The sequence below is a fragment of the Phoca vitulina genome, unplaced genomic scaffold (genome assembly GCF_004348235.1).
Source record: "Phoca vitulina isolate PV1807 unplaced genomic scaffold, GSC_HSeal_1.0 scaffold23, whole genome shotgun sequence".
In the NCBI taxonomy this organism is placed as follows: Eukaryota; Metazoa; Chordata; class Mammalia; order Carnivora; family Phocidae; genus Phoca; species Phoca vitulina.
Genome location: NW_022589726.1, coordinates 5,243,161 through 5,268,289, shown reverse-complemented (window position 1 = coordinate 5,268,289; position 25,129 = coordinate 5,243,161). Strand labels below are relative to the sequence as shown.

The 25,129-nt window shown below is 43.1% G+C and overlaps 1 protein-coding gene across 3 annotated transcripts; it reads left to right on the top strand.

Moving 5' to 3' along the window:
- The first annotated feature begins 3,461 nt into the window (after positions 1-3,461).
- On the top strand, positions 3,462-23,792 carry SLC35E3 (solute carrier family 35 member E3). 3 transcript variants are annotated; one of them, XM_032420831.1, is made up of 6 exons: positions 3,467-4,094; positions 4,956-5,066; positions 6,080-6,139; positions 9,307-9,465; positions 13,275-13,357; positions 16,865-19,206. In XM_032420831.1, exons 1-6 carry the CDS (start codon positions 3,693-3,695, stop codon positions 17,049-17,051), a joined length of 1,002 nt encoding a protein of 333 aa, XP_032276722.1. In that variant the 5' UTR covers positions 3,467-3,692; the 3' UTR covers positions 17,052-19,206. The 3 variants fall into 3 exon arrangements, with proteins under 3 accessions (XP_032276725.1, XP_032276722.1, XP_032276723.1); XM_032420834.1 differs by lacking the exons at positions 13,275-13,357; positions 16,865-19,206 and adding an exon at positions 23,645-23,792 and having other exon boundaries at positions 3,462-4,094; XM_032420832.1 differs by lacking the exon at positions 6,080-6,139 and having other exon boundaries at positions 3,468-4,094; positions 16,865-19,205.
- Positions 23,793-25,129: the final 1,337 nt, after the last annotated feature.

Below are 25,129 nucleotides of genomic sequence, written 5' to 3'. Positions count from 1 at the left end.
ATGAGATATCACCACATAGCTATCAAAATGGCTAAAATCAAAAAGACTGACAACACCAAATTGCAGAGCAACTGACTGATACATTGGTGGGGGAATATAAAATGGTACACTCTGGGAAAAATTTTGACTTTCTTATAAACACCTACCCTTTAACCTAGAAATTTCACTCATATATTTACTCAAGAGAAATGAAAATAAATTCCACAAAAACACTTGTGCAAATATATTCATAGCAGCATTATTTATAATAGCCCCAAACTGGAAATGACCCAAATTACCATCGGTAGGATGACTAAACAAGCACACTACTCAGCAATATAAAAAGGAAAGAACTGCTCTACTCAACAAAAGAACCTAGACACCAGAAGTACATACTGTACGATCCACTTATATGAAGTTCTAGAACAGTCAAAGCCATGGCGAAGGAAAAATGAAAATGAAAGTGGTTTCCTCTTGGGCATGGGGCGGTGGGGGTTTTCTAGGGAATTTTGTGAGGTGATGGAAATGTATCTCAACGGGTGTGGGTTACATAGGTGCATCCATTTATCAAAAAACGTACAGTTTAGATGATTGCATTTGAGTGAATGTAAATTTACTTCTGAAAGATCAAATGGAGAGGTGAGGAGTAGGTACACATGAAAATGGCAGCTGTTGAAACCAGGTGACAGGTATTTTAACTTTGCACAAGTTTGAAATTTTCCATAATAAAAAGGAGGGGAAGTGGGCCAGGAGCCAGAGAAATTTGGGTTGGAATCTTATTCTCATCCCTCTAGCTGCAAGGTAACAGCCATGAACCTCTATTTTCAACATCTGTAAATGAGAATAAAGATAAAAATCATATTTCAGGACAAGTAAAGATTAGGACTACTGTGCTTTGTTAAGGAGGTAGAGAAAGCCGCTTAACCAATTAAATCAGTCTGGAGAAGGGCAGTTTCCAGGACAATAGAAACCTGGATTAAATGGCAAATATGGAGTTAGACTCAGTAACTCTAACCCAACAGGCATTTGAAATCCACTAGATACTGTTATATTTTAACCCAAATTTCAGATTTCATATCGTAACTATCTTCAAATATTGCAAGATAAATAGATGAATGATAAAAAGATTATTTATTATCCATGCTAAAATTATCAATCCAAATCTATAACCACAAGGAGACAATGAATTGAGTAGACTAAATGAAGACAGGGTGCCACGGCTCTTAATTGGGGAGCAGGTGAGGGTAAACATTGTAAATCGTTGATTAGAGGGTTCTGTAGACCCCAACTAGAAGGGAGGATGGCAATATAAACAGTGGAAAGGGCACATGGTGTGGTATGAATCCGTAGAATTTGGTGGCATGATAGGAGGTTTAAAAGCTTATCAGGAAGACCATGTTAGGAAAACTAGACTTTAGACTTTGCCTAATTAACTTCTACTCATTCTCCTATCTTAAAGATTCATTTCCTTGGGGAACCTCTTGACCACCTCCCCCTCCCCAAGTTTAGATCTGATTGTCTTATACCTTCACAGGACCATATTTTATTACTTCAAAATATTCATTTATCATAGTTGATCATTGTTTACTACCAGTCTTCTCTCACTAAGTTATAAGGGAGAGGGAGGGTCTCGTCTGGCTTTACTCTCCACTACCTTCCAAGTGCCAAATTTAGTGCCTGGCACAAAACAGGTGCTCAATATTTGAATAATTCTTACATCAAAGAGGAAATTAAAACTGTCAATCAAACTACTTAGGAATTAAGGACAGAATATTAAAATGTCCTGAGGACTGTGGGTAAAGCTATTCTCAGGGGGAAACTCATAGCCTAAGTCCTTTGATTTTTTTTATTATTTTATTTTCTCAAAGATTTTATTTATTTTAGAGAGCGAGTATGCGTGCCCATGTCCAAGTGAGCAGGAGGATGAGTAGAGAGGGATGGAGAGGGAAAAGGAGACAATCTCTAGCAGACTCTAGGTCACTGAGCACAGGGCTCCAGACTAGGGCCTCCATCCCACCACCCTGAGGTCATGACATGAGTGGAAACCAAGAGCTGTGCTCAAACCCACTGAGCCACCCAGGTGCCCCTAAGTCCTTTTATTTTTATTTAAAGATTTTATTTATTTATTTGACAGAGAGCAAGAGCAAAAGGGCAGGAACACAAGCAGGGGGAGTGGGAGAGGGAGAAGCAGGCTTCCCGCCCAGCAAGGAGCCCGATGTGGGGCTCGATCCCAGGACCGCAGGATCATGACCTGAGCTGAAGGCAGACACTTAATGACTGAGCCATCCAGGCGCCCCAGTCCTTTTATTTTTAAATAAATTAACTGAACATTCTATTCAAGAAATTAGGGGGAAAAAGAAGAAAAAAAGTAATAACTTGAATCAAAATCATTAGAAGTAATTTTTTTTTTAAAGATTTTATTTATTTATTTATTTGACAGAGAGATAGAGAGAGAACACAAGTAGGCAGAGAAGCAGGCAGAGGGAGAGGGAGAAGCAGGCTCCCCGCAGAGCAGGGAGCCCCATGCAGGACTCGATCCCGGGACCCTGGGATCGATGACCTGAGCCGAAGGCAGCCGCTTAACCGACTGAGCCACCCAGGTGCCCTAGAAGTAATTTTTGAAAAGGCCAATAAAATAGTCAAACTACTGAGGTGCTGGGTGGCTCAGTCGGTTAAGCATATTCCTTCAGCTCAGGCTCAGATCATGATTCCAGAGTCCTGGGATCCAGTCCCCCATGGGCTCTCTGCTCAGTGGGGAGCCTGCTTCTCCCTCTGCCTCCCGCTCCCCCTGCTCGTGCTCTCTCTCTCTGACAAATAAAATCTAAAAAAAAAAAAAAGCTTAAAATAGTCAAATTACTGGCAAGAATAATCAAGGGACAGAGAAAACCCAAATGCATAGTTTTTACAATAAGTCGTAGAACAACAGATGAAATAAATTTAAAATATGGTAGATCACTATATACAACTCAAACCAAGTATTAGGACATCTAAGTTAAACGGACACTTTTCTAGAACAATTAAAAGGCCCAACATGGATTCAAAATGAAGAAAATCTAAATAGTGTACTAACAATGATGAGTATGAGAGTTCATCATACTATTTTGCTTATTTTGATTTTTAAAATAAAGTGTTTAAAAATACGCTTTCAGGAAGTAATGCTTTCCCCTCTCTAGTGATGACTACATTGGCTCAGCCCCTGTCCCATACATAAAACTGGCCAATAGCGTCTGCACTCCAGCAGCCTGAGAGCAGCTGTCTAGCATGTGAGTCAACTGACACACAGGAAATCTCCAACATCAAGAGAGGAGTCCCAGATGCACCCCACCAGAGTCCGGGTTAGGCGACCAAAGAGGTGGGGGACCGAGGACGCAGTTTTTCCTCACGCAGAGCCCAACGCGCCTGCGCAGCGTAGACACTGCTCCACCCACAGCTCGGGGGCGGAAGAACGGGCGCCCCGAGCCACGTGGTCGCGGGCGGAGGGGGGCGGGGCGCGCGGGACGTGCTGCCGCGTCGGCACCAGCTGAATGGGCGGTGGCGGAGCATGTGTGTGCCGCTGAGGCTGCCGCGCGCCTGGGACGCGGAGAGTGCATGCCTCTCCCGGGCCGGACGGTGAGGCCGGAGAGGACGTGGCGGCGGCGGCGGAGGGGAAGAGCAGCGGGAGACAGGCTGGGCATCCCTCTCGGGGGCTGGAGGGCCCCGGCTTGGCGGGGGTTATGGCATCGCTTGCGGACCGAATGCGAGGCAACGGGCGCATCGCCGCTGGGCTTCTGCTCAACCTACTGGTGTCCATCTGCATCGTGTTCCTCAACAAATGGATCTATGTGCACCACGGCTTCCCTAACATGAGCCTGACCCTGGTGCACTTCGTGGTCACCTGGCTGGGCTTGTACATCTGCCAGAAGCTGGACATCTTTGCCCCCAAAAGTCTACCGCCTTCCAAACTCCTCCTCCTGGCCCTCAGCTTCTGCGGCTTCGTGGTCTTCACCAATCTCTCTCTGCAGAACAACACCATAGGCACCTATCAGCTGGCCAAGGCCATGACCACGCCGGTCATCATAGTCATCCAGACCCTCTGCTACAAGAAAACCTTCTCTACCAAAATACAGCTCACGCTGGTGAGTAGCTTCAGCTTCGCAAGGCACACCTTTAACAATCCACCACCTGGACCGTCTTTCTCCCCGGGAAATTTGAATGTTTAACCTTGCGCCACGCTCTTTCCCCATCATCTTGAAATCCACAAATGAGTCATCTGTGACCATGTGAACCTCAGGCTTATTTGGGAGAGGTGAAAAAAGTCATCTTGGCACTCTGTCGGGCTCCTAGCCCAGGAGAGTGTGCTTGTGTGAGTTTTAGTAACTGCTGTTTGATGGAAATCCTTAAATGCTGTGATTGGTAAGAAAAGAAAGCTGTATTGCGTTACGCAATTCAGTGTATCGGAATTTCTGCAAAATCTCAAACTGAAAAGCGGCCCTCCTTTGACGCAGGGGAATCAAATCATGTAAACGTTAAAGGTTCAGCATAAAATATGTCTCCGAATATGTCTGCAGCGACATACTGCAGAGGTTTCTGTGTCTTTAAATAAAAGGAGAGGATAATTTTAGCACTTAATGATTTACAGTATTTAAATTCTTAATGCTTTTGTTATACGTTCATGCTTAGACACTAGTTTGGGGGGGTCCATTTACTCCTCTGTGCTTGCAGGTCGTATGTGTTTGTTGCAAATTTAAATGCATTGACTCATTATTTTACCCAGAATTTTAAGGAGAATTAAATATGAATATAAATATAGAATTAACATATTTCACTTTGACGAAATCGGTTTGTTTTCTCAAATGGAAAAAAAAAATCCATTTATAGAGGTTCACTGTTTCCCAGTGATGTTTTTATGATTAACCTTGTAAGACAACGTGAAAGGAATACTAAGTTTATGTCTCATGAATTTAATCTAAACAACATTTGCCTCTTTTTCTTTACAGATTCCTATAACTTTAGGTGTAATCCTAAATTCTTATTACGATGTGAAGTTTAATTTCCTTGGAATGGTGTTTGCCGCTCTTGGTGTTTTAGTTACATCCCTTTATCAAGTGGTTGGTAATTTTTTTTTCTTTATGTGCCTTTTTAGCAGATTTCATAAATTTTGAAGCTGTATCCCAAGGTTTAGAAAATACAGTATAGAGACAATAGGCTGTTGGGAAGAAAGCATAATTGCATAAATTGTCTGACTCAAGGTGAAGAGAAGAAAGGAGACAGAGAAACTTGGGTGTATGATGCTCACCAAATACCTCCCTACCTGTTGTAAGTGTATAATCCCCATGCTTAACAATTTGATTTTGGGGGGATGCTATAGCATTACCTGGGAAATCTTAACAAAATGAGTAGTAAGACTTCGTACTTGAAACTGAGAGCTTTGGTTAAATTTATGATTTACTCTTTAATGACAAGATTACTGTGAAGGAACGAGTACCTTTCCAAAATTGGAACAGGAAAGGAAAACTTCAGATTTATAAATCTTTGCCTCAAAAAATCTGCTGCTGTTACAACTTGTATGCCAGCTTCCCGTGATTTGTCCGCATCCGTATTTTCTAGCAATGGGTATTTCACTTCTGGTACTGTCGTAGCACGGTACTTTGCCTACAGCAGGCACTCATTAAAAATTTGTGCATGGATCCACTTACTTCATTACCATAAAATCTCAACAAGTATGGTTTTTTGTTTCTTACATAGGGGGGGAAAAATAACTTGGTGTAGGGTGCAGTGAAACAGTATTTTCTCTATACTGAAAACCTTGGACTGGAAATTCTGGGTGTGCCTGCATGGGGAGTCAGAGCCGCAATGTGTAACCAATTTTCTCTTCACAAATATCTGCTGGTTATAAACTAAGGCATTCTTGTTCTGCATGCTACAACTTTAAGAATACAGCCTCACATCTGAAACTTTCTAGTACTGATCATTTCAGAAACATTGTTATATAAACATTGTGGGGCTGAGTACATTTTTAAGTGGGAAGAAGCAGTGTAAATAAGAGACCAGTGTCATGAAAGGACGGAGCACCCACTCAGTGCTGTCATTTGGCTCTAAGATATTCTGTCTTTCACTACAGAGAGGAATGAGAGCAAGCTCAGCCTTGTGCTTTAAGAAGATTGTACTTAGATGTACTTCAGTGAGTTTAAATTTTGTTACTAGATACAGTAAGTGAACATTCCTATTTGTCTTTTTTTTTGTTAAACAGACCTTTTCTTTTTTTTCTTTTTTGGCCCAGGAGGGATTAACTGTTTATTAAGCATCAGAATTTCTTGTATTCCTTACGCATAATTTCAACTCCGCGTATTCACTGTCCTTGCCAATATGACCATTTTTTTCCCCACAAGTCTCAAAATTGCTGTAGATTAGAATCAAAGGATTCTGTATTCCTCAGGTACATATTTGAAATGGGATTGCCTAAGGAATGGTTGTGGACAAACTAATAGGCAGAGTTTTCTATTATTAGTAAACAGTAAAAGTACTGTTAAGGAATTAGGTGTATTCCCCAAAAGTTCATTTTTTAAAAAAGTTGTATTTTCCCATTGTATCCAGCTGTAATTCCTAAGTTATTTCTTCTTATACTTCTAGGGCGTTAAAAGGAGTTAAAGGATGAGTGATCAGGTATTAGCTTTAGTTGTGGAAAGACAGTTGACGCCCTTATTCATTCGTTTAGCAGACATTCCTTCTGCTTGATGCTCAGCCTTGAAGATACAAAGATGAAAAGCAGCTAAAATCCAGCATTGTAGAGACACTCGCTGTAGAACCTTAGCTGTAGACAGCCAGCCACAAGCAGGGTAGCTGAGGGTATGAGGAGAGTTCTGAGGAACACCCGAGAGGAAGTGGCAGTTCTTCAAGGGGGTGATGAGGTAAGACTTTATGGAAAAGCTGACACTTTAAATGGAAGGGCCCACAGGAGTTCGTTTAGCAGAGAAATACAGCAGAGGTCTTTCTTTGCAAAGATGTGTGACAGGACGGAGCGTCTTTGGAGAACTTGATAGATTTGGTGAGGCTGTAGTTGCCTCGTGGAAGGCTGAGGCTCACGGGTGGGTGAGACCAGATGGCACGTGCTAAGCAAGTGTGCCCTTTATCTGCAGGCGCCAGGAAGGGGGCTTAGATAGGGGAGTGGCTTGATCGGTCCCTGTGTTTCAGCAAATTAACTCTGGTGGCACATGATGGGTGAACAGTCAGGAGGCTCTCCACGGGTCCAGGGGAAGACAGGAAGGCACTGAGCAAGACAGTGATAGAGGCCAGAAACCTTTTGGAGGAGGAATTAGCAGGACGGGACCGAATGTAGAGTGAGAAAAGTAAGGCCTCTCATCCTTGGGGGAGATGAGGTCTTTAATTATGGGAGCAACAGTAAGTAAGTACTGAGTCGGTTTTAGAACAGTCCCTGCAGATTGGGTAAGTGAAGGCGGCCGGGAAGCTGTTGACATTTGGGGATTAAGGACGCCCTGAGAACGGAGGTCAGAGCTGGAGATGTCTTCTGGTGTAAGTGAGATCAGTCAGGGAGATAAAAGAAAATGTCCCGACATCTACCTTAAAAATAGTAAATGAAGGAAGATGTGAGTGAGGAGACAGTGCAGACCAGAAGTCAAGTTCCCCCAGGAGAAATTTGCCGGGCCCGCAGAGAGCCCCGTCAGGCAGAGCGCAGAAGGGTGACCTTTGGAGGTGACGGAGCCCTTTGGGAGAGCAGTTGCATTTAGAGCGACGGCGGGCAGAAGCCAGGGTGCACAGAGGGAAAGTGGAGGCCCTGAGAAGAGCCACCGTTCCAGGCAGCTCTAGGGCAGGCACGCAGCCGCCTGGGGAGGCTGCTAAAGAAACCGAGGGCCGGGCCTCCACACTCTGCGGCCCCCCCCTCCCCCCGGAGCAGGCGGCGGGAGAATCGATTCTTTGTCCTTCATACTCACAGAAGCCTCTCAGTTAAGGCTGGCGGGAGTATGTTTCAAATTTCCTGCTCTTCTGTTTTTGTCCTGGTGAATTTCTGTAGCCTTCGAGTTTATAGAACAGGATACCCAGATCTACAGGAAAAAGAATTATGTAGGAGCAGTTATTCAAAAGCCTGGCTGTTCATGCCAGATCTTATTCAAGCAGCCCTGTCAGGCTTTCTTTAAAGCCTTCTTTTTAGTCATATTTGCGAAACATTTTGAGGACTGATGGGATTTGAGGTTTTGAGGTGTTGGTTCTCCTGGATGACATAGTCCTTTATTTTTTTGAATCTTTTTAAAAGATTTTATTTATTTTAGAAAAAGAGAGAGCATGGAGTGGGGGGAGGAGCAGAGAGAGAGAGAGAGAGAGAGAGACAAGCCAGCTCTGCACTGAGTGTGGAGCCCAACTCAGGCTCGATCCCACGCCCCTGAGATCATGACCTGAGCCGAAATCAAGGGTTGGACACTTAACTGACTGAGCCACCCGGGCACCCTCTGAATGATGTAGCCTTTTTTTTTTTTTTTAAGATCTTATTTATTTATTTGATAGAGAGCACAAGCAGGGGGAGTGGAAGGCAGGCAGAGAGAGAAGCAGGCTTACTGCAGAGCAGGGAGCCTGATGTGGGACTTGATCCCAGGACCCTGAGATCACATCCTGAGCCGAAGGTAGACGCTTAACTGACTGAGCCACCCTGGCACCCCTGAATGATGTAGTCTTTTAAAAGGATTTGCGATTATTTAATTTCTTCAAGTGTATTGGATTACCCACAGAAAAATCATCCACAAAGAAGAAAATTCCTTCTGCCATTGATTGGGGTTTTCTAACGTGAAGGAAAAGGCCTCACATACTTTTCTAGCCACCCACACTGGCAGCCAGGGTAGCTGAGGTTCCTCTCAATCCCTAATTAGTCTGCCCTGCTCACCCCCTACTTCTTTTGGGGGGGGGCAGTTTTAGAAAGAAATGAAGTCTAGCACTGCATCTCTGTTCCTGCTTGTCACCTAAATTTCCATTCTTGTCTCCTTTCCCCAAGGTCTCTGATACTCATGGGCCCCGGTGTGAATTCATTGACTTGCTCATTTACTAGGGTTGGCAGGGAAGAGAGGATATTTTTTCTCCTTCTTTATAAATACTGAGGAGAAAATAGATTGTCATACACTGAATTTGTAAAGCTCCTTTCATCCAAGGTGCTTAAAGGACATTTGTATACATTATTGATCTTTTTTTTCTAATTGATCTTTGGAGTCTTGTAGAATAATTAGGCATTTCCTCTTCCCCCAGCCCTGCCCTAAGTTCCCATCCCTGTGACTAGAGTCGCATCTTTTGTTTACTAAGCGGTGGTATTTTTTTCCTACCTCACGTGTTTTGTCTCCCGATTTTCAGTGGGTAGGAGCCAAACAGCATGAATTGCAAGTGAACTCGATGCAGCTGTTGTACTACCAGGCCCCAATGTCCTCCGCCATGTTGCTGGTCGCCGTGCCCTTCTTTGAGCCAGTGTTTGGAGAAGGAGGAATATTTGGCCCCTGGTCAGTGTCCGCATTGGTAAGTTCTAATTGTTTTGCTGTCTAAGAAACAAGAGAATCATCCCTCTGCGATTAGTGCGATTTTTAGTTTTCCGAGCATGATCTCGGACCCATTCTCACACTTCATCTTCATAATTACCCTTGAAGGGAGGCAAGTGAAGGTTATTTTTCAGATGAAGAGACTGAGACGAAGCATGTGTGTGTGTGTGTCTGTGTGTAATTTTATACACATGGAATCATGTCATATATGCTGTTTTTATCATGGATTCCTTTTCCCCAGCCCTGCTCCCCACACGCATTCAACATTGCATTTCCCCGTCTCTGCCCCTGGAGGTAAGTCATGTTAACATTCTAGTGCATGTTCTTCCATAATTTCTCTGGGCTATCCATACCCACATAAACAATACACACACACATGTATATACATAAATTAAACATTTGTTTCTTTGACAAAAGTGGAATCATAACAAATAATTTTCTGCATCTTGCTTTTCTCGCTTCATATCTCATGCTTCAGAGCATTCTGTTCAGTGTCCATATAATAGATCCAATTCTTGACCCCTGTGAACAGTATTGCAGTAAACATCCTTATACATATGTATTTAGGAACGGGTACTTTTTTTCTTTTGGAATACAGTCCTAAGAGTAGAATTGCCAGATCAAAGGGAAGTGTACTTTGGGGACATTTTAAGTTAGAAAGTGGAAATAATCCCCCTCCTTAGGGAAGGAATTTCTGCTTCCTGCAACTTCAACCTTTGGAACATAGTTCATAGAAAAGGCTTGTTTGTTGGTGGTGTTAATTTATCAAACCTACATAGCCCTTACTCTATCCCAAGAACTACTCTAACACTTTGCAAATGTTAACTTATTTAATCCTCATAACAACTTTATTAGGTGGATACTATTGCTATCCTTATATTTATGATATAGGATGAGGAAACTGAGGGACAGAGTTAAGTAGCTGACTCAAGATCCCACAGCCGGTAAGCAGACCCAGAGCCTGAGTCCAAGCATGCTGGCTCCAAAACTCTTTTTTTTTTTTTTTTAAGATTTTATTTATTTGACAGAGAGAGACACAGTGAGAGAGGGAACACAAGCAGGGGGAATGGGAGAGGGAGAAGCAGGCTTCCCACCGAGCAGGGAGCCCGATGTGGGGCTTGATCCCAGGACCCCGGGATCATGACCTGAGCCGAAGGCAGATGCTTCACGACTGAGCCACCCCGGTGCCCCTCAAAACCCATATTCTTAAGCTCTCTGCTCTACTGCCTGTGAGCAGAATGCTGGTGGTTTCAAATTCAGATACTTTGCATATAACCTTGTTTCTACAGTAGAAATCACTTGTCCGTCTCTCAGATTATATTTTCTCTTGATTTTACAAAAGCTCTAGCCATCTTGGTTACCTGGTCTTCAAACTCTTGCAGCACAGATACCTAAACCAGGAGGGTGCTTTATGCGATAGGCCCCCTGACAGATTCGAAGAAGAGAAAAGCAACCCCCAAAAGTCAGAGGAACTAAGAACATAGCAGTCTGAGTCCACTGAATAAAACAAGTCACCTTCGTTCCTTAATGTCCCTAGAGGGCATTGTTGCCTCAAAGTAGAGCATGTAATTGTGTTTTCAGTGACCAGCCAAGTCATCAAGAAGTACGTGTGTAACATTCTGTCAACTCAATAAAATTAACAATGGTATATTTCTAGAAACAGTTTTTTAAGTCTTTAATGAACAAGGTTCTCTTAGTTGAAAATATAACGGACCTCACTGTTGTAAAACGAATGAGGCATTACTGTTTTTACCTAAATAGGACACAAACCCAGCTCCTTTAGTCTTCCTGTGACCTCGGTGATCTAAAAGTTGATAAAAGCCTCAGGGGACAGAATGAATCTTCAAATAGGACATATTTTCTTTATTTTTTTATTTTTATTTCTTTAAAATTCTTTACTCTTTTTTTTTTTAAAGATTTTATTTATTTACTTGAGAGAGAGAGACAGCATGAGCAGGGGAAGAGGGAGAAGCAGGCTCCCCGCTGAGCAGGGAGCCCGATGGCGGGACTCGATCCCAGGACCCCGGGATCATTGACCTGAGCTGAAGGCAGACGCTTAACCGACTGAGCCACCCAGATGCCCCAGGACATATTTTCTTTTGAATTTAAATTTCTCTGCGCGGGAGGCCTGCTTCTCCCTCTGCCACTCCCCCTACTTATGCTCAGTCTCTCTCTCTGTCAAATAAATAAAAATCTTAAAAAAAAAAAAAAATGTATGTAAAGGTCAATGTGGCATCTCCTATAGGTCATAAGTGTCTCCTTACTAATTAAAGGCCTACTTATTAAAAAAAAAAAAAAACTTAAATCTCTTAATAATTCAAATCATAACTGATATTTTAACTAAGGTCTCTTATTTTAGAAGTAGAAAATGACTTTATAACTTTTTAAATACAGCAGTGGGAAAGGTTTGGACAGATGTGCTATGTGCACACAGAGGTTTTTTGTCCCCCATCCTCAGCCAGGCCGGTTTCTTCACGTCCCACTCACATGTCTTGTGCTTTCTTGCCGCCATGCTTTGGCCCTTACTGTTCCGTCTGCTTGGAATCCTACCCCTTGTTCTTTCTCTAATCTGTATGTACATTCAAGTTCCAAACACTCACTCCGTCCCCGAGTCCCAAATGATGTCTCCTGCCTACAGATTCATAAAAAACCTGTTGTGTGTTTGCCTGTTCATGAGGCAGCACTCAAGACTCTTTTTATCTATTTCCTGAGCTCACTGTCTTTCATGTGGCGAAGAGGTAGCGTAGCAGAGTGGGTTACACACACGGCCTCCAGAACCAGGCTGCCCTGGGCTTAAATCTCACTTACCACTTACTACCGTGTGATCTAAGGCAAGTTGCTTTTTCTCTCTCTGTTCATCTGTAAAAAGGGATAATATTTTACTGCCTCATGGGTGTTTGTGAGGATTAAACAAGTTAGTATATGTAAAACATTTAGGACAGTTGTTGTCATCTAATAAGTACTGTGTAAGTGCAAGCTATGATTATCATGATTTTTAGTATGTCCTCAAGTGGTTTCTAAGCTCTTTGAGGATAAGACCCTATTCTGTTCCTCAAAAGCTATGGCCTAGCTTTATAGATATCCAATGAATGCCCATTGATTTAATTTAAATAAGAATAAATATGAGCAACTAATAGAAAAACATCTGGAAGGATACGTGCAAAGGTATTAACAGTGGTGGGTGGTTAGGATTATAAAAAGTCCTTACATTCTTTTTTGCTTATCTTTATTTTCTGGTTTTTCTATATGGAATATGTATTACTTAGAAATTACTACAAAATAATTTTTCTTCAGATGGATAAGAAAAATGAACCTGGAAATTCACGTTCAGGCAGGATGTTATTGGAGAATTTTCCATTGCATTTTGTAGACAAAATTATATTTCTGCATATTATTCATTCTGCTATTTTACCCTCAATTCTTGCTGTCTCTCAAATGGATTCTTTTAAAACTCTTGTTCTTTTTTTTTTTTTTTAAGATTTTATTTATTTATTTGACAGAGAGAGACACAGCGAGAGAGGGAACACAAGCAGGGGGAGTGGGAGAGGGAGAAGCAAGGCTCCCCGCAGAGCAGGGAGCCCGATGTGGGACTCGATCCCAGGACCCTGGGATCATAACCTGAGCCGAAGGCAGCCGTTTAACCGACTGAGCCACCCAGGCACCCTAAAACTCTTGTTCTTAATGGTGGTTATTTAAGTTTTTAGAAATGCCTAATGAAATGGATTTTTACTTGATGACTGTAATGATCGCAACTGCTTTACATTAATGATTCTTTGGGTTTATTTGTAGCTTATGGTGCTGCTCTCTGGAGTAATAGCTTTCATGGTGAACTTATCGATTTATTGGATCATTGGGAACACATCACCAGTTACGTATCCTTTTCCTAGTAACTCACAAATGCATAGTCTTTTATATTTTCCCAAACTCTGTCACATTCATTTCCTTCTGGGAGTCTTGCACTTACTATTACGTGACCTACACTGAGTAGCTAGACTTGTTTTCAGTCTTTTCCTATATCTTTCCACACTAGACCGTATGGAAACTTAAAGAAAGGTGAGCCAGGGAAATGGGTTAGTTTTCTGTCTCACAAAGACTTTTTTATTGTCTTATGCGGTAAGTGACCTTTTTCCCTTATCAAAATCAGCATAGAACACCAAGCCTGGTACATAGTTGAATTAAATAAATACTTGTTGAGTGGATAATGGAGTGGATGCCACGGTTTTTAATCACTTTGCAGTCCCTATAGTAATAAAGTACAGGTACAGCCAATCCAAAAACAAAAGATAACTTCAGACCATTGACATCTGACTTTTGAATATGTTTTTGTACTTATTTGGATATGGGTGTGCCTGTTTTTCTGAGTATTACTTCCAATCAAGAAATGAAATCAGGCCTTAGAGGTCTGAATCATTTTTAACATTTTGCTTGTCATTCTGTTTCTCTTCTCGTTTCACTCCATCTCTACTCGTAAGCAAAGGCAAAGAAGGATTTCCCCAAATCAGAGAGGTAGTTTAGAAACATTGTATCCAAGTGTGCTGATTTATTTAAATGAGTGAGAACTGAGATGTCAGCAAAGTAAAAAAGCAGCCTATTTGCCAACTATAATAAATACCAACAACAGTTATAATAAAAATAATTTTTCTAAAAAAACCCCAACACTTAATAAATGTTTATTTTGCACCAGGCACGTTGGAAAGAAACACCTCAGGTGTATTAGGCATCAAACTCTCAAAGCAGCTCTGTGAGGTAAATTCTATCACTGTATTTTGCAGAGCAGGAAGCAGAGGTGCAGAGAGGTTAAGCAACGCGCTTACGGTCCTATAGCTGAGAAGTGTGGTGTCCAGATTTGAACCCACGCGGTCTAGTCCCAGACCTTGTACACCATGCTGCCAAATCAAGGCACCCAGTGATGTGCCCTGATTAAGAACATTCGTTCAACAGATATTTATTGAACCCCCACTATAAACCATGCATTGACTTAATAAGTGCGTACATGAGGAATATCTACCGTATGTTGGGTCCTGGAGCTACAGTAGTGAGCAAAAATGCTTGCTCTCCCAGGTTTCAATTCTGGTGAGGGAGACTAGAAACAAGAAAAACATTTAAGTCTCCATATACAGTGTGAGATAGTGTGAAGTGCCAAGGAGAAAAAAGGAAAGCAGGAAAGAGGACCTGAAATGTTGGCGGCCGGGTTGAAACTTTAGAGGGGGCAGTCAGGAAGGGGACTTCTGAGTGAAGACCTGGCGGAAATGAAGTCACCCCATGCAGATTGGGATGAAGAGCGTTCCCGGCCGAGGGAGCAGCAGGGAGGCCCTGATGAGCACCCAGGAGGCCTCGTGGTTGCAGCAGGGAGAGGACAGGTGGAGAATAGTAAGGCTCTGAGCAGAACAGGGCGCCGGGCTGAGCAGAGCTTGTACCTGAGTGAGATGGGAAGCCGGTGGCGCTTGGGGCGGGGAAATGACATGATTTTACCTATGTTCTAATGGGATCACTCTGGGCTACTGAGTTGAGAGTAGGCTGAAGCAGGGTGTTTCAGCCGCAGTGCTGTTGACCTTGTGGGTTGGACAGTTCTTGTTTGCAGAGGCCGGTCCTGCGCACCGTAGGATGTTTGGCAGCATCCCGGCTTCCACCCACTAGATGCCAGTAGCGCCCCTTTTTCCCAGTTACAACGGCCAGAAAGGTGTCCAGACCTTTTTGGTGACAAAATCAGCCCGGTTGAGAAGCACTGCACTAAAAGAGTGCAGTGCACTGCAGAAAGGATGGTGGTTTGGGACCAGGATTGGAGCCTGGGTATGTTTTCAAGTAGCACCAACGGGCTTTGCTGACAAGTCGGGGGTGGAGAATAGGAGAGGAGACAGGTTGGCTCACGTGGCTTGGGCCTGAGCGCCTGGTAGGATGGCACTGCCATCAGCTGACACAGGACAGCCCGGAGGAGGTTTGGGGCTGGGGAGTTGGGGGAGAACGAGCCTGAGAGTTCAGGGTCGGGGTCTCAGCCGCAGCTCTTCCAGGGACAGTCAGGTGTCCTGTGTAGATGCTGTTTAAAGCGGTGAGGCAGGTGCAGGTCACCGAGCAAACAGGTAGAAGAAGAAGAGCCGCCCAGAGATTGGGTCCTGGGTCACGTCGGTGTTGGCTGCTCCAGAGCTGAGGGGAGCTGGCCGCGGAGGCCGAGGAGGGACGGCCGGGGAAGGGGAAGGGAGGCGTACAGGCCCCCCGGGGGAGGAGGAAGGGGGTCGGCCGTGTTGAATGGCACTGACAGGTCACGCCCAGGAAGGCTGGGAACTGAGGAGGGGGCTCGGGAAGGCGGAGGGCGGCCGTGTTGTGACAGAGCTTTCTGAGCGTCGAGGGGAAAGCCTGACTGGAGCAGAGAGGGGAACTGGAGATACGGGGTATAGACCGTTCCTTTTGCATTGAATTTAATGTGTATGTATTTTTTTTTTTTACCTCACTGAAGAGTTTTCTTTAAATTTGCCTTCCCTCTCGTATAACCACCTTCCACAGATCATAAGCTACTTTAAAAGAGAGGCTGAGGAGTAAAGAAACACTGAAATGTTAGAACCAGTGTGCTTTGAGATAGCTCACCGTGGGAAACGAAGCCTGTCTGCTAATGGGTAGAATTACCGTCCCGGGGAAGGGCCTCTGTCTCTCGGAAACCCCGTCTAGTGGGTCCGGCGAGCGCAGGTCCCTGGTGACGCGGCTGGCGCTCTCCTGCCCCGAAGGAGCGGGCGGAGGCCAGAGCCGGAGGCTTGCGGTCAGTGAGGGTAAATTTCATGCTTAATGACGGGGTGACACACGCAGGTGGCATAGCGCCCAGGGTGTCACCGATGCTCAGTCTCACTCCCTCCCCTTGCCCCGTTTCCCTCCCAAACTGAGGCATACTGGATGTGTTTACCTTGAGTCTGCTGTCTGGTGCCACACACATCTCCCTCATTTGCCAAGGGAAGTTTATTAGAAATAGCAGTATAAAACATAATCATAAATTGCTGGGCAAAATAGCTTCTCTGTGCCTTGTTCTGAATTCCTTTTCCAACCTTATAGCATAGCCCCTTTGCTCTTCTCTGGAGAGAGAGAGTTGAGATAGTTGAGGTAGTCTCCTGTCACTATTGCTGAAGCCTACTGAGAAAACTAGGATCGACCCAGACCAAAGTTCTTGTTTCTTATATGGTGGCGGGGGGGGGGGGGGGGGGGGGGGGGGGGGGGGTACGGGCGCGATTCAATCTGTGCTTCCTGCAGTTCTTCCAGCCACGGGAAGGCTTCGCGGGCGTGCGTGTGTGAATGTAACACCTAGCTTGTTTTTCCTTCTCTGTGTGTGTGTGTGTGTGAATGTGTGGATATTACAATCTAGCTCGTTGGTTTTGTTGATCCTTAGCCAAAAAACTCAGCTATAACATGTTTGGACACTTCAAGTTCTGCATTACTTTATTTGGAGGATATGTTTTATTTAAGGATCCGTTGTCAATTAACCAGGGTCTTGGCATGTTATGCACATTATTTGGCATTCTCGCCTATACCCATTTGAAACTCAGTGAACAGGAAGGAAGTAAGAGTAAACTGGTACAGCGTCCATAATTGGGTTTTGGTGGAGAAAAGAAAGCCACCCCAAGAAGATAAAAAAGTGTTAATTCAGTGTGCAAGTTACTTTCAAAGAGGAAGAAAAAATTATATTGCAAAATTTATTGAATGATGGTTTGCAAGAAGTAGGACAAAGGACATTTTGTTCATAAATAGGACTTTCTCTTTTAGAGTACCTCTAAGACCACAGCTCCCTGCTTCTTTTCAAAGATTGATTATATGAAGTCTCTAGGATGGTTTGATTATGCCAAATAAAATACGTGAAATTGAAGTTCTATAATAGTGACAGAGGGATCCAGATCACTGTACTACCAATGTGTTGTGGTTTGTAGGTGTCCATACCCTTCTAAGGAAGGACAGGGAGGACTCCTCTGCTTGCTCATAGGTGGCCCCCAGTGTGAGCTCTTTTATAATTTCAGCCAAAGCGTTCAAGTCAGAATTTAAATCTAGCATTTCTCTTTTAGTTGGTTTAGTATAACTTCCTGCTTATTTCGCTTATGGAAATGAAATATCAGTCATAGAAAGCAAAGTGTAGGAGAGAAGACCCTAAGAGAAAATCCAAATCTAAAAGTACCATATTTCCAGTAGAAAATTGATATAAGAAGTTACACATTATCCAGAAAACTACGGTTGCTATAGGTGTTCACTTGTTTCTGAGCTCTCAGTGAACTCTAGAAACTGTATGTGACATTGAAAAATAGAATAGCTCCATGTTTAAATGGCCCAAAGAGGAGACTATGCGTGGAACTGAGCAGGTGTCTTATCCTGTTCTGTTGGCCTCATTGAGCATTTCATGTTGGTCATTTCTTACTACCACCTCCCTGCTATCACCCCCTGCCTCCCACGTTGGAGGCAGGCCTGGAGCTTTCTTTGGCACTAAAGGCTTTGTAGTGAACTCTCTTTCTACGGTGGCTGAGGAAGATTTTCATGCAGCAAGTCAGGGCAAATACTATCCAAACATTAAGGAGAAACTTGGTGAAAATATGAGGAAAGATTTCAAAGAGAAGTAGAAAAATAGTCAATATTTAACCAGTTCCATTAGTTTTTAAAGGGATCATTTTTAAAAATTAGGTTACAAGGGAAATACAGGGTTTCCACTTAAGGAAATGTAGTGTCACACATTTCCTTGCAAAATGTGTTTCTGCCTTCCAGCTTCTTGATAGTTGAGCATTAAAAGCTGTTGTTAACTTCTCACGATAAGTTGACTGAGACAGTCCCTCTTGTAATAAATCTTTTAAAAATATTACATATAAACTTTAAATGAAAAACAACTCTTAAGACAAAGAGCCACATATAAAAAATAGACCTTTTAGGGTTTTTTTTTTTTTTCCTGGCCTGTTTGAAAGGAAAAGCCTCACTGAAAATCTGTTTTGACAGAATTTCAAACTATCGGTCAGTTATCAGGTGACCAGTATGTGTGATTTTCTGTTTTTGTTTTAACTATTCTTTGGTTCTCAGTTTCTAAAGATATATTTTATTGTGCTAAGAATTATGAAGCAATCTGTCTTACCAGATGAGCCTCAGGCATTATGTTTGTCTAAGAAATGTTCTCTGTGTGTGTTTAATATATAATTATTTCCCCAAAGCTGGAGAAAAGTATTTCTATGCAGTGAGGATTATGTGACTTCTGCACACAGACAGCTGAGTTGATTTGTGCTATGTGGAAATTCTTTTAACTGTAAATACTTGGGGGGTATAATCAATGTTGGGGCGGGTTATAATAAATGACTGCTGTCAATAGGAATGCAATAAAAAGACTGGAGCAAGATAGGGTAAGGGTATGTGTATATAGAAGTGAATAAAATATGTACTGGAACTGGAGTCTGATCAACGTTTTTTGTCCTGAAGATGATCTTCGCACTGAAAAGGAAATCCCTGGGGGAAATGACCAGGCCCAGTCACAGAAACAAACCAGAAACAGTGCCGTGGATGAACACCCACTGTCCTTTTGTTACAGATGTAACTGTACTGGTTTTTAATTCTATGTTAAATGGCCGAACTTCAGTTTTTATCTGTTACAAATAAAGAGAACCTGATATTTTTACTTTCATGTTGTGTGTCAGAACTTTTTAGAACCAGTGAAAAAAGGATAGCATCTGTGTGTATTTGCAGTGGTAATGCTGGTCTGACCAGCTCCCAAAAGTGTAGAATCTAATAAAACAAAATTCTCATGTTATTTTAAAATAACACAGGGGCACCTGGCTGGCTCCATCAGTGGAACATGCAACTCTTGATCTTGGGGTTCTGGGTTCGAGCCCCATGTTGGGTGTAGAGATTACTTAAAAAAAATAAAATCTTTGGGGTGTCTGGGTGGCTTAGTTGGTTAAGTGTCTGCCTTCAGCTCAGATCATGATCCCAGGGTCCTGGGATCGAGTCCCACATCGGGCTCCCTGCTCAGCAGAGAGCCTGCTTCTCCCTCTGCCTTCCGCTCCCCCTGCTTGTGCTCTCTCTCCCTGACAAATAAATAAATAAAATCTTTAAAAAATAAAAGCAACAGCATTCATCGGCCATTCCACATTGACTCCATCAGTAAATAGTTGTTAGGTGAATGAATGTACAGAATGGCCAAAGGTGAAAGTCGATTAAAAGAATGGAGACCAGTTTTATTAGATATATTCTGTTTTGCATTTCTATTTCCAAACTTGAACTGGGTTATACTTGCTAAGCTCAGGAATATAATGATAATTTCATTCACTCAGCAGAAGTTTACTGAACATATGTGCCAGACCTTCTACGAGGCCCTGTGCCAAAACAGCCCTGTATGCCCTATGATCTTAAACCTCTATCTAGTAGAAAAGATAGACATTAATGAAATAAAAACAAAGTGAATTTATGATGACATGTTCAGATAAATGCTAAAAACATAATTCTCTAGAGCATATAACGAGAATGTGGCCCAGAATTGGCTGTCAGTGAAGGTGTCCATGAGGAAAAGATGACTGAGCTGAGCTCTGATTTAATTATGGAAGTTAGATAAGTAAAGGGAGGGGATCGCATTCTGGTGAAAAGGAATAGCACATGCAAAGGCCCATTGGTTGGAGGAATTATGATGAGTGGAACTGCTAACAGGACGGAATAGAGAGGCTACATTTCAGGGAGGGGAGGTATGGTGTGGCATGAGAGGAAAGGAAGGCTGGCCTCGGACCATAGAACACCTTGCAGGCATGTTAGGAATCTAGTATGAGCAAGAGGGAGTGTTCTGAGTGTTGTCGCAGTCAACCCCTTTGTGTTGAAACTAATGAAGGCGAACCAGAGGGATGCTAGGAGACCATCTGGGAGACGTTGTACCGAGATGTGATAGCTTGGAGGGCTGGTGGCGGTGGCAAGATGATAGACGTGGACAGATCCAGGAGAATTTAGTAGATGGCATCAACCCGGCTGGAGATGGATTGGAAATGGAGGGCACGGGAGGAGGTGACGTCAGGAATCACACTGATTCCTGGGTCTGGTTGGTGTCGCTGAGAGAGAATGGTGCCATTCTGTGAGATAAGAAACACAAGACAAGTGTGGCATGGGAAGGAGGAAGATGATGAGTTAATACACAGCCATCTTGATTTTGAGGCATCTTTGAGACATCCAGTTAAAAAATGTTAATCAAATAATCCGATACACAGGTCTAGAAGTCAGGAAATGTTTTAGTTGGAATGGAGATAGTACGTGGGGAGTTTACGGGGTGTGACTGATACGGATGAAAACACAGATCAGGATGGGCCTGCCTAGGAGGCCCGTATAAAACAAGAAGACCATTTACAGCCGAGCCGTGAGGAACTCCCGCAAACACTGGTGGAGGAATATAGTTCTGAGAAGGAAGAAAAAGAGGTAGGAGGAAGCCGAGGCTAAGATAATGGGAGAGAGGGTGGGCAGATGTGACAGCACTGCTGAGAGGTTAAGGTAGATGTGTACAGAAAAATAACCATTGCGTTTGCTGGCAATTCACTGTTGACCTTAGTAAGGCTGTTTCCGCGGAGTGGTGGTAACAAATGCAGATTGGAGAGGGCCGGGTCAGCGTGTGGGAACATATGGAATCCTCGAGTATTGACAATTCCGTTGCTGTTGCAGCATGCGATACTGAGTGCTGGTGGACATGAGCAGGGGGCTTTTTGTGTGTGAGTCTACGACTGACCATAATGGTAATTTATTATAAGTAAAATTGTAAAGCGCTAAATACCCTGAGTAACCCTGCAAGTAGTGCACATACTTCTTTCTGTAGTAGGGGATGATCTGTTGTCCTGAAGAGGAGTTTCCTTTTTCGCTCCTGAAGGTATTTTTGAAATATGGGTTGCTATTAATAAGATCAACAGTTACTTTTACCAACTGCCAGCATGCTTTGGAAAAAAAAAAAAGTTCGCAAGCCCACTAAGGGATGATCAGTTATGCATTTTTGGTTTCTATTACTGCAAGATAACCCTGCCAAGAAAAAGACCAGTCCAGTCTGGAGCTAGTGCGGCACGGTGGAACAGGTGAGCCTGGATGCCAGGATCGTGGGTTCGGGCCCAGCCTCCGCCATTACATACACAGCCTTTGACTGTGGCCTATCTTGCTTGACTCTTGGTTCTCAGTTTCTTCATCTACAAAATGAGGGCTTAGATCCAGATGATTTCCAAGGGACTCTTCATCTCCAAAATCCCCTGGTTCTGCTTTTTCAGATTAAAATTTCGATTTCTCATTTGTTTATGTTGAGAACAGATTTGATTAAACGAGAAAGGTTTTGTTTGACCCTTGTAAGAACTCTTCTTGTTCATGTGCATTTTTTTTACTGGTGGATTGTTTTTAGAAAGTATATGCAAGGGGCGCCTGGGTGGCTCAGTAGTTAAGCGGCTGCCTTCGGCTCAGGTCATGATCCCAGTGTCCTGGAATCGAGCCCCGCATCGGGCTCCCTGCTCCGCGGGAAGCCTGCTTCTCCCTCTCCCTCTGCCTGCCGCTCTGCCCACTTGTGCTCCCTCTCTCTCAAATAAATAAAATCTTAAAAAAAAAAAAGCAAAACATTAAATGTAATTTATTTTCATATTTGTTATGTTAGAGGACGTATGATTTCCTTTGATTTATCGAAATTGCTTCACACTTCATATGAAGTCCTTAGGAGGTAAATTATTGCCAACTCACCAAATTATTTATGGCTGTTTGAGGGATTTTTTTTGTATATGCAGTTTTTAATTTGGAAAACAGCACATCACCCAAACCATAGTAATTCACATTTTTCTATTTAATTAAAAATCTCATAAATACTATGTACTCCACAAGAACAAGCCTGCTTATTTATTTAACCAGCCAGGATTATGCCCTCCTTTTTTTTTTTTTTTTTTTTTAAGGACTTTATTTTTTGAGAGCAGCTTTAGGTTCATATGCATTTTTAAATGTTGAATTTTTATTACCCATAAAAATTCTTTTTTTGTTTGTTATTTTGTTTGTTATTTTGTTTTTTTCTGAGAGAGAGAGCAGGGGTTGGGGAGGAACAGAGGGTGAGGGAGAAAGAGAACCTTAAGCAGGCTCCATTCCCAGCATGGAACATGAATTTGGGGCTTGATCTCATGACCCTGAGATCATGATCTGAGCCGAAGTCAAGAGTCAGACATTTAAATGACTGAGCCACCCAGGTGCTCCAAAATTATTTTTTCTTTTACAATCAAATGATCTGTATCAAACAAATGTTTTCAATTTCCTTTTCCTGTTTGTTCTTACACTCCCCAAAGTCAGTTTCCTGTTTTCTCAATTCTCCTTCTCTCAATTTAAAGTTAGTGTTGGCGGTTTGGTACAGGAGAGTGATGGGGAGTGGTCTTCCCAGGAGATGGGAGGCTCAAAATCAATTAGTCTGTTGAGATTTGGGGTCTCCAAAACTGGGATTTACTACGGGAACGGTCAGACTCTCCAGGTCTTTCTCTGCCTGGAGTGTAGAAGAAAGACTAACTTCTTTGGACTAGAGTTCTTAGAGAGTCATGGAGTGGCTCGCTGACCATATTTGCCAGAATCAGAATGTTTTATACAATTTAACAAAAAGTTATACAGGGAAAAAAAAAAAAAGGCAAAAAATGCTGTGGAAACACGGTTGGTTTCCTAACCAAACACCCATTCCCATTCTTTGCTTCTACTCCAGAGGCTAGAAATGCTAAATTTTCTTTTCACCATGTTGCCACATAGTTAGAGATAGTCGTGTAAGATCTCGCCAGTGAAATGTGATTGGAGATCGCTGAGGATTTCTGGGGAATGTTTTGCTTTCCTGCTAAAAGGGGCAGATGTGGCCAGCACTGCCTTTTCCTGCCTTGAATGTAGCTGTGGATGTCTAGACTTGTACTAATTGGTAGAGGAGAGTTGAAGAGAACCTGATCTGAAAGTGCTGAGCTGCTAAAACAAGGCCATTAGGTACCTGTTTCCAGGCTTCTTGTTCTAGATGAAAAGTAAACCCTTATTAGTTTAAGCCACTTTTAATTGCTACTTGCTGCTGAAGGTATAACAATGAGAATTTGAGGGTGAAAAGGGGCAGGAATGGAGGACTTGCTCTGTTAGACTTTAAAACCCAGGAAGAAACAGGTGAATGCAGTTGGTTAAAGACAAAACTAGAGTACTTGCTAGCCTGACCCCGGCCATCTTTGCAGTCCATAGAACACCAAACTCCAGGGGCCAGGTGGACGGGAGAGAAGAAATCGTTTGGTGGACACGGGGACACATAGATGGAGTCCATACCTGAAGCTATTGGTGCCTTGGGGTGAGTGAACCAGTTCTAACAGGAAGAAACTTTCCAGTTAGGTGGGACGTGTTCTACCTGGCCCTCCACTGCCGTCTTTTTGCTCCTTGATTTTGATCATCCCTAATTACCCAGTACTCCCCTTGCCCCAGCCCCAGCCCCAGCCTTATACTTATTCAGTAACTACCTCATTCCCAGTATTTCCCCCAATTCTTCAAGTTGAGTTGGTAGATCAAGAAAGCACTCTCACCAATGACTTAAAGGTTATGCCTCCATCTTGGAAGGTTCTATAGATACTCTATGAGAGGACCAAGGAAAAACTTTCTAGTAATGCTCCAAGACTTCCATAAAATCATAGGAGAATGGAGTTTCACTAGAGGGCCTCCCGCTGCCCACACACATAGGACTGTGGATATTAGTGAGAGCCTGTGTGCTGGGAAGAAATGAAGTGATTGTCATGGAAAACTCTTCAGCCAAACACAGGACCATTTTTCTGAAATAAAGAATATCAGGATATTCAGTGCCTGCACTCAAATAGCATTCCTCACAGGGATGTCAAGCCTGTGAATCTCTCTTACCTCTGGAAAGCTCAATGCTGTTCTGAAACTTAGGGATTTTGCCGAGGAGACTATGGGCTACAGCTTTTGTCCTCTCCTCCCCCAACACTGCACTGTGTGGCCCCATGGAAGTATGACAAGGCCTGTCATCATGGGTACTCAAATGTCATCATGTTTGTTTCCATTCTAACCCAACCTTGGCCTCACCCTCTTTCCCGGTGGAAGATTCAAGTAGAGCAGTCTAAATTTCCCTACTCTAAGGGATCAGAGAAATCAAAGGAAGTCAAGATGTTCATCTGGAACATGCTAGAAATGTTCCTCAAGAATGACCATTGCAGGGTTTACGAACTACGGGATCACGCATCTGATAACAGTTTTCTGGACTAGTGCCACTTAAGGTATGGACCAGTGTGAGTCCATGAACAGTTTCCTACCCGTTCAAACAAAGTAAGTACAGAAGTTGAGAGTAAGTGTTGTGAAACTTTATTAGCACTTTGATATTACCATGACAGCCAGCCATTTGACTTTGTATTTTATAAAAGTATCAGTCTGCAATGGATTGAAAGTAAAAAACTGGTTTCCAAACGGTTGGAGGATTGCTTCTCCCTATCTGGGGAGAAAGTGCCAGAGTTTTGGCCACAAAGTGATTTGATTATGAGGAGCTTTGTGGTTCACTCAGACTGGCCTCTTGGTTACGTGGCTTAAAATGGGTCTCATGTTAGGGCCTTTGAATTCCCAGACCTCTCCGGCCCACTAGAGCCGGGGAGTTTAGTGGAGGGACAAGAAGACCGTGGGGCAATAAGATTGGGGCATCTCATCTCTAACTCATTTATCTGATG

Bases quoted from the DNA above. Each gene is read 5' to 3' on its own strand.
- SLC35E3 (XM_032420831.1), top strand. From the start codon at position 3,693: ATGGCATCGCTTGCGGACCGAATGCGAGGCAACGGGCGCATCGCCGCT. The intron at 4,095-4,955 runs GTGAGTAGCTTC...TTTTCTTTACAG, and splicing joins CCAAAATACAGCTCACGCTG to ATTCCTATAACTTTAGGTGT. The intron at 9,466-13,274 runs GTAAGTTCTAAT...GTTTATTTGTAG, and splicing joins CCTGGTCAGTGTCCGCATTG to CTTATGGTGCTGCTCTCTGG.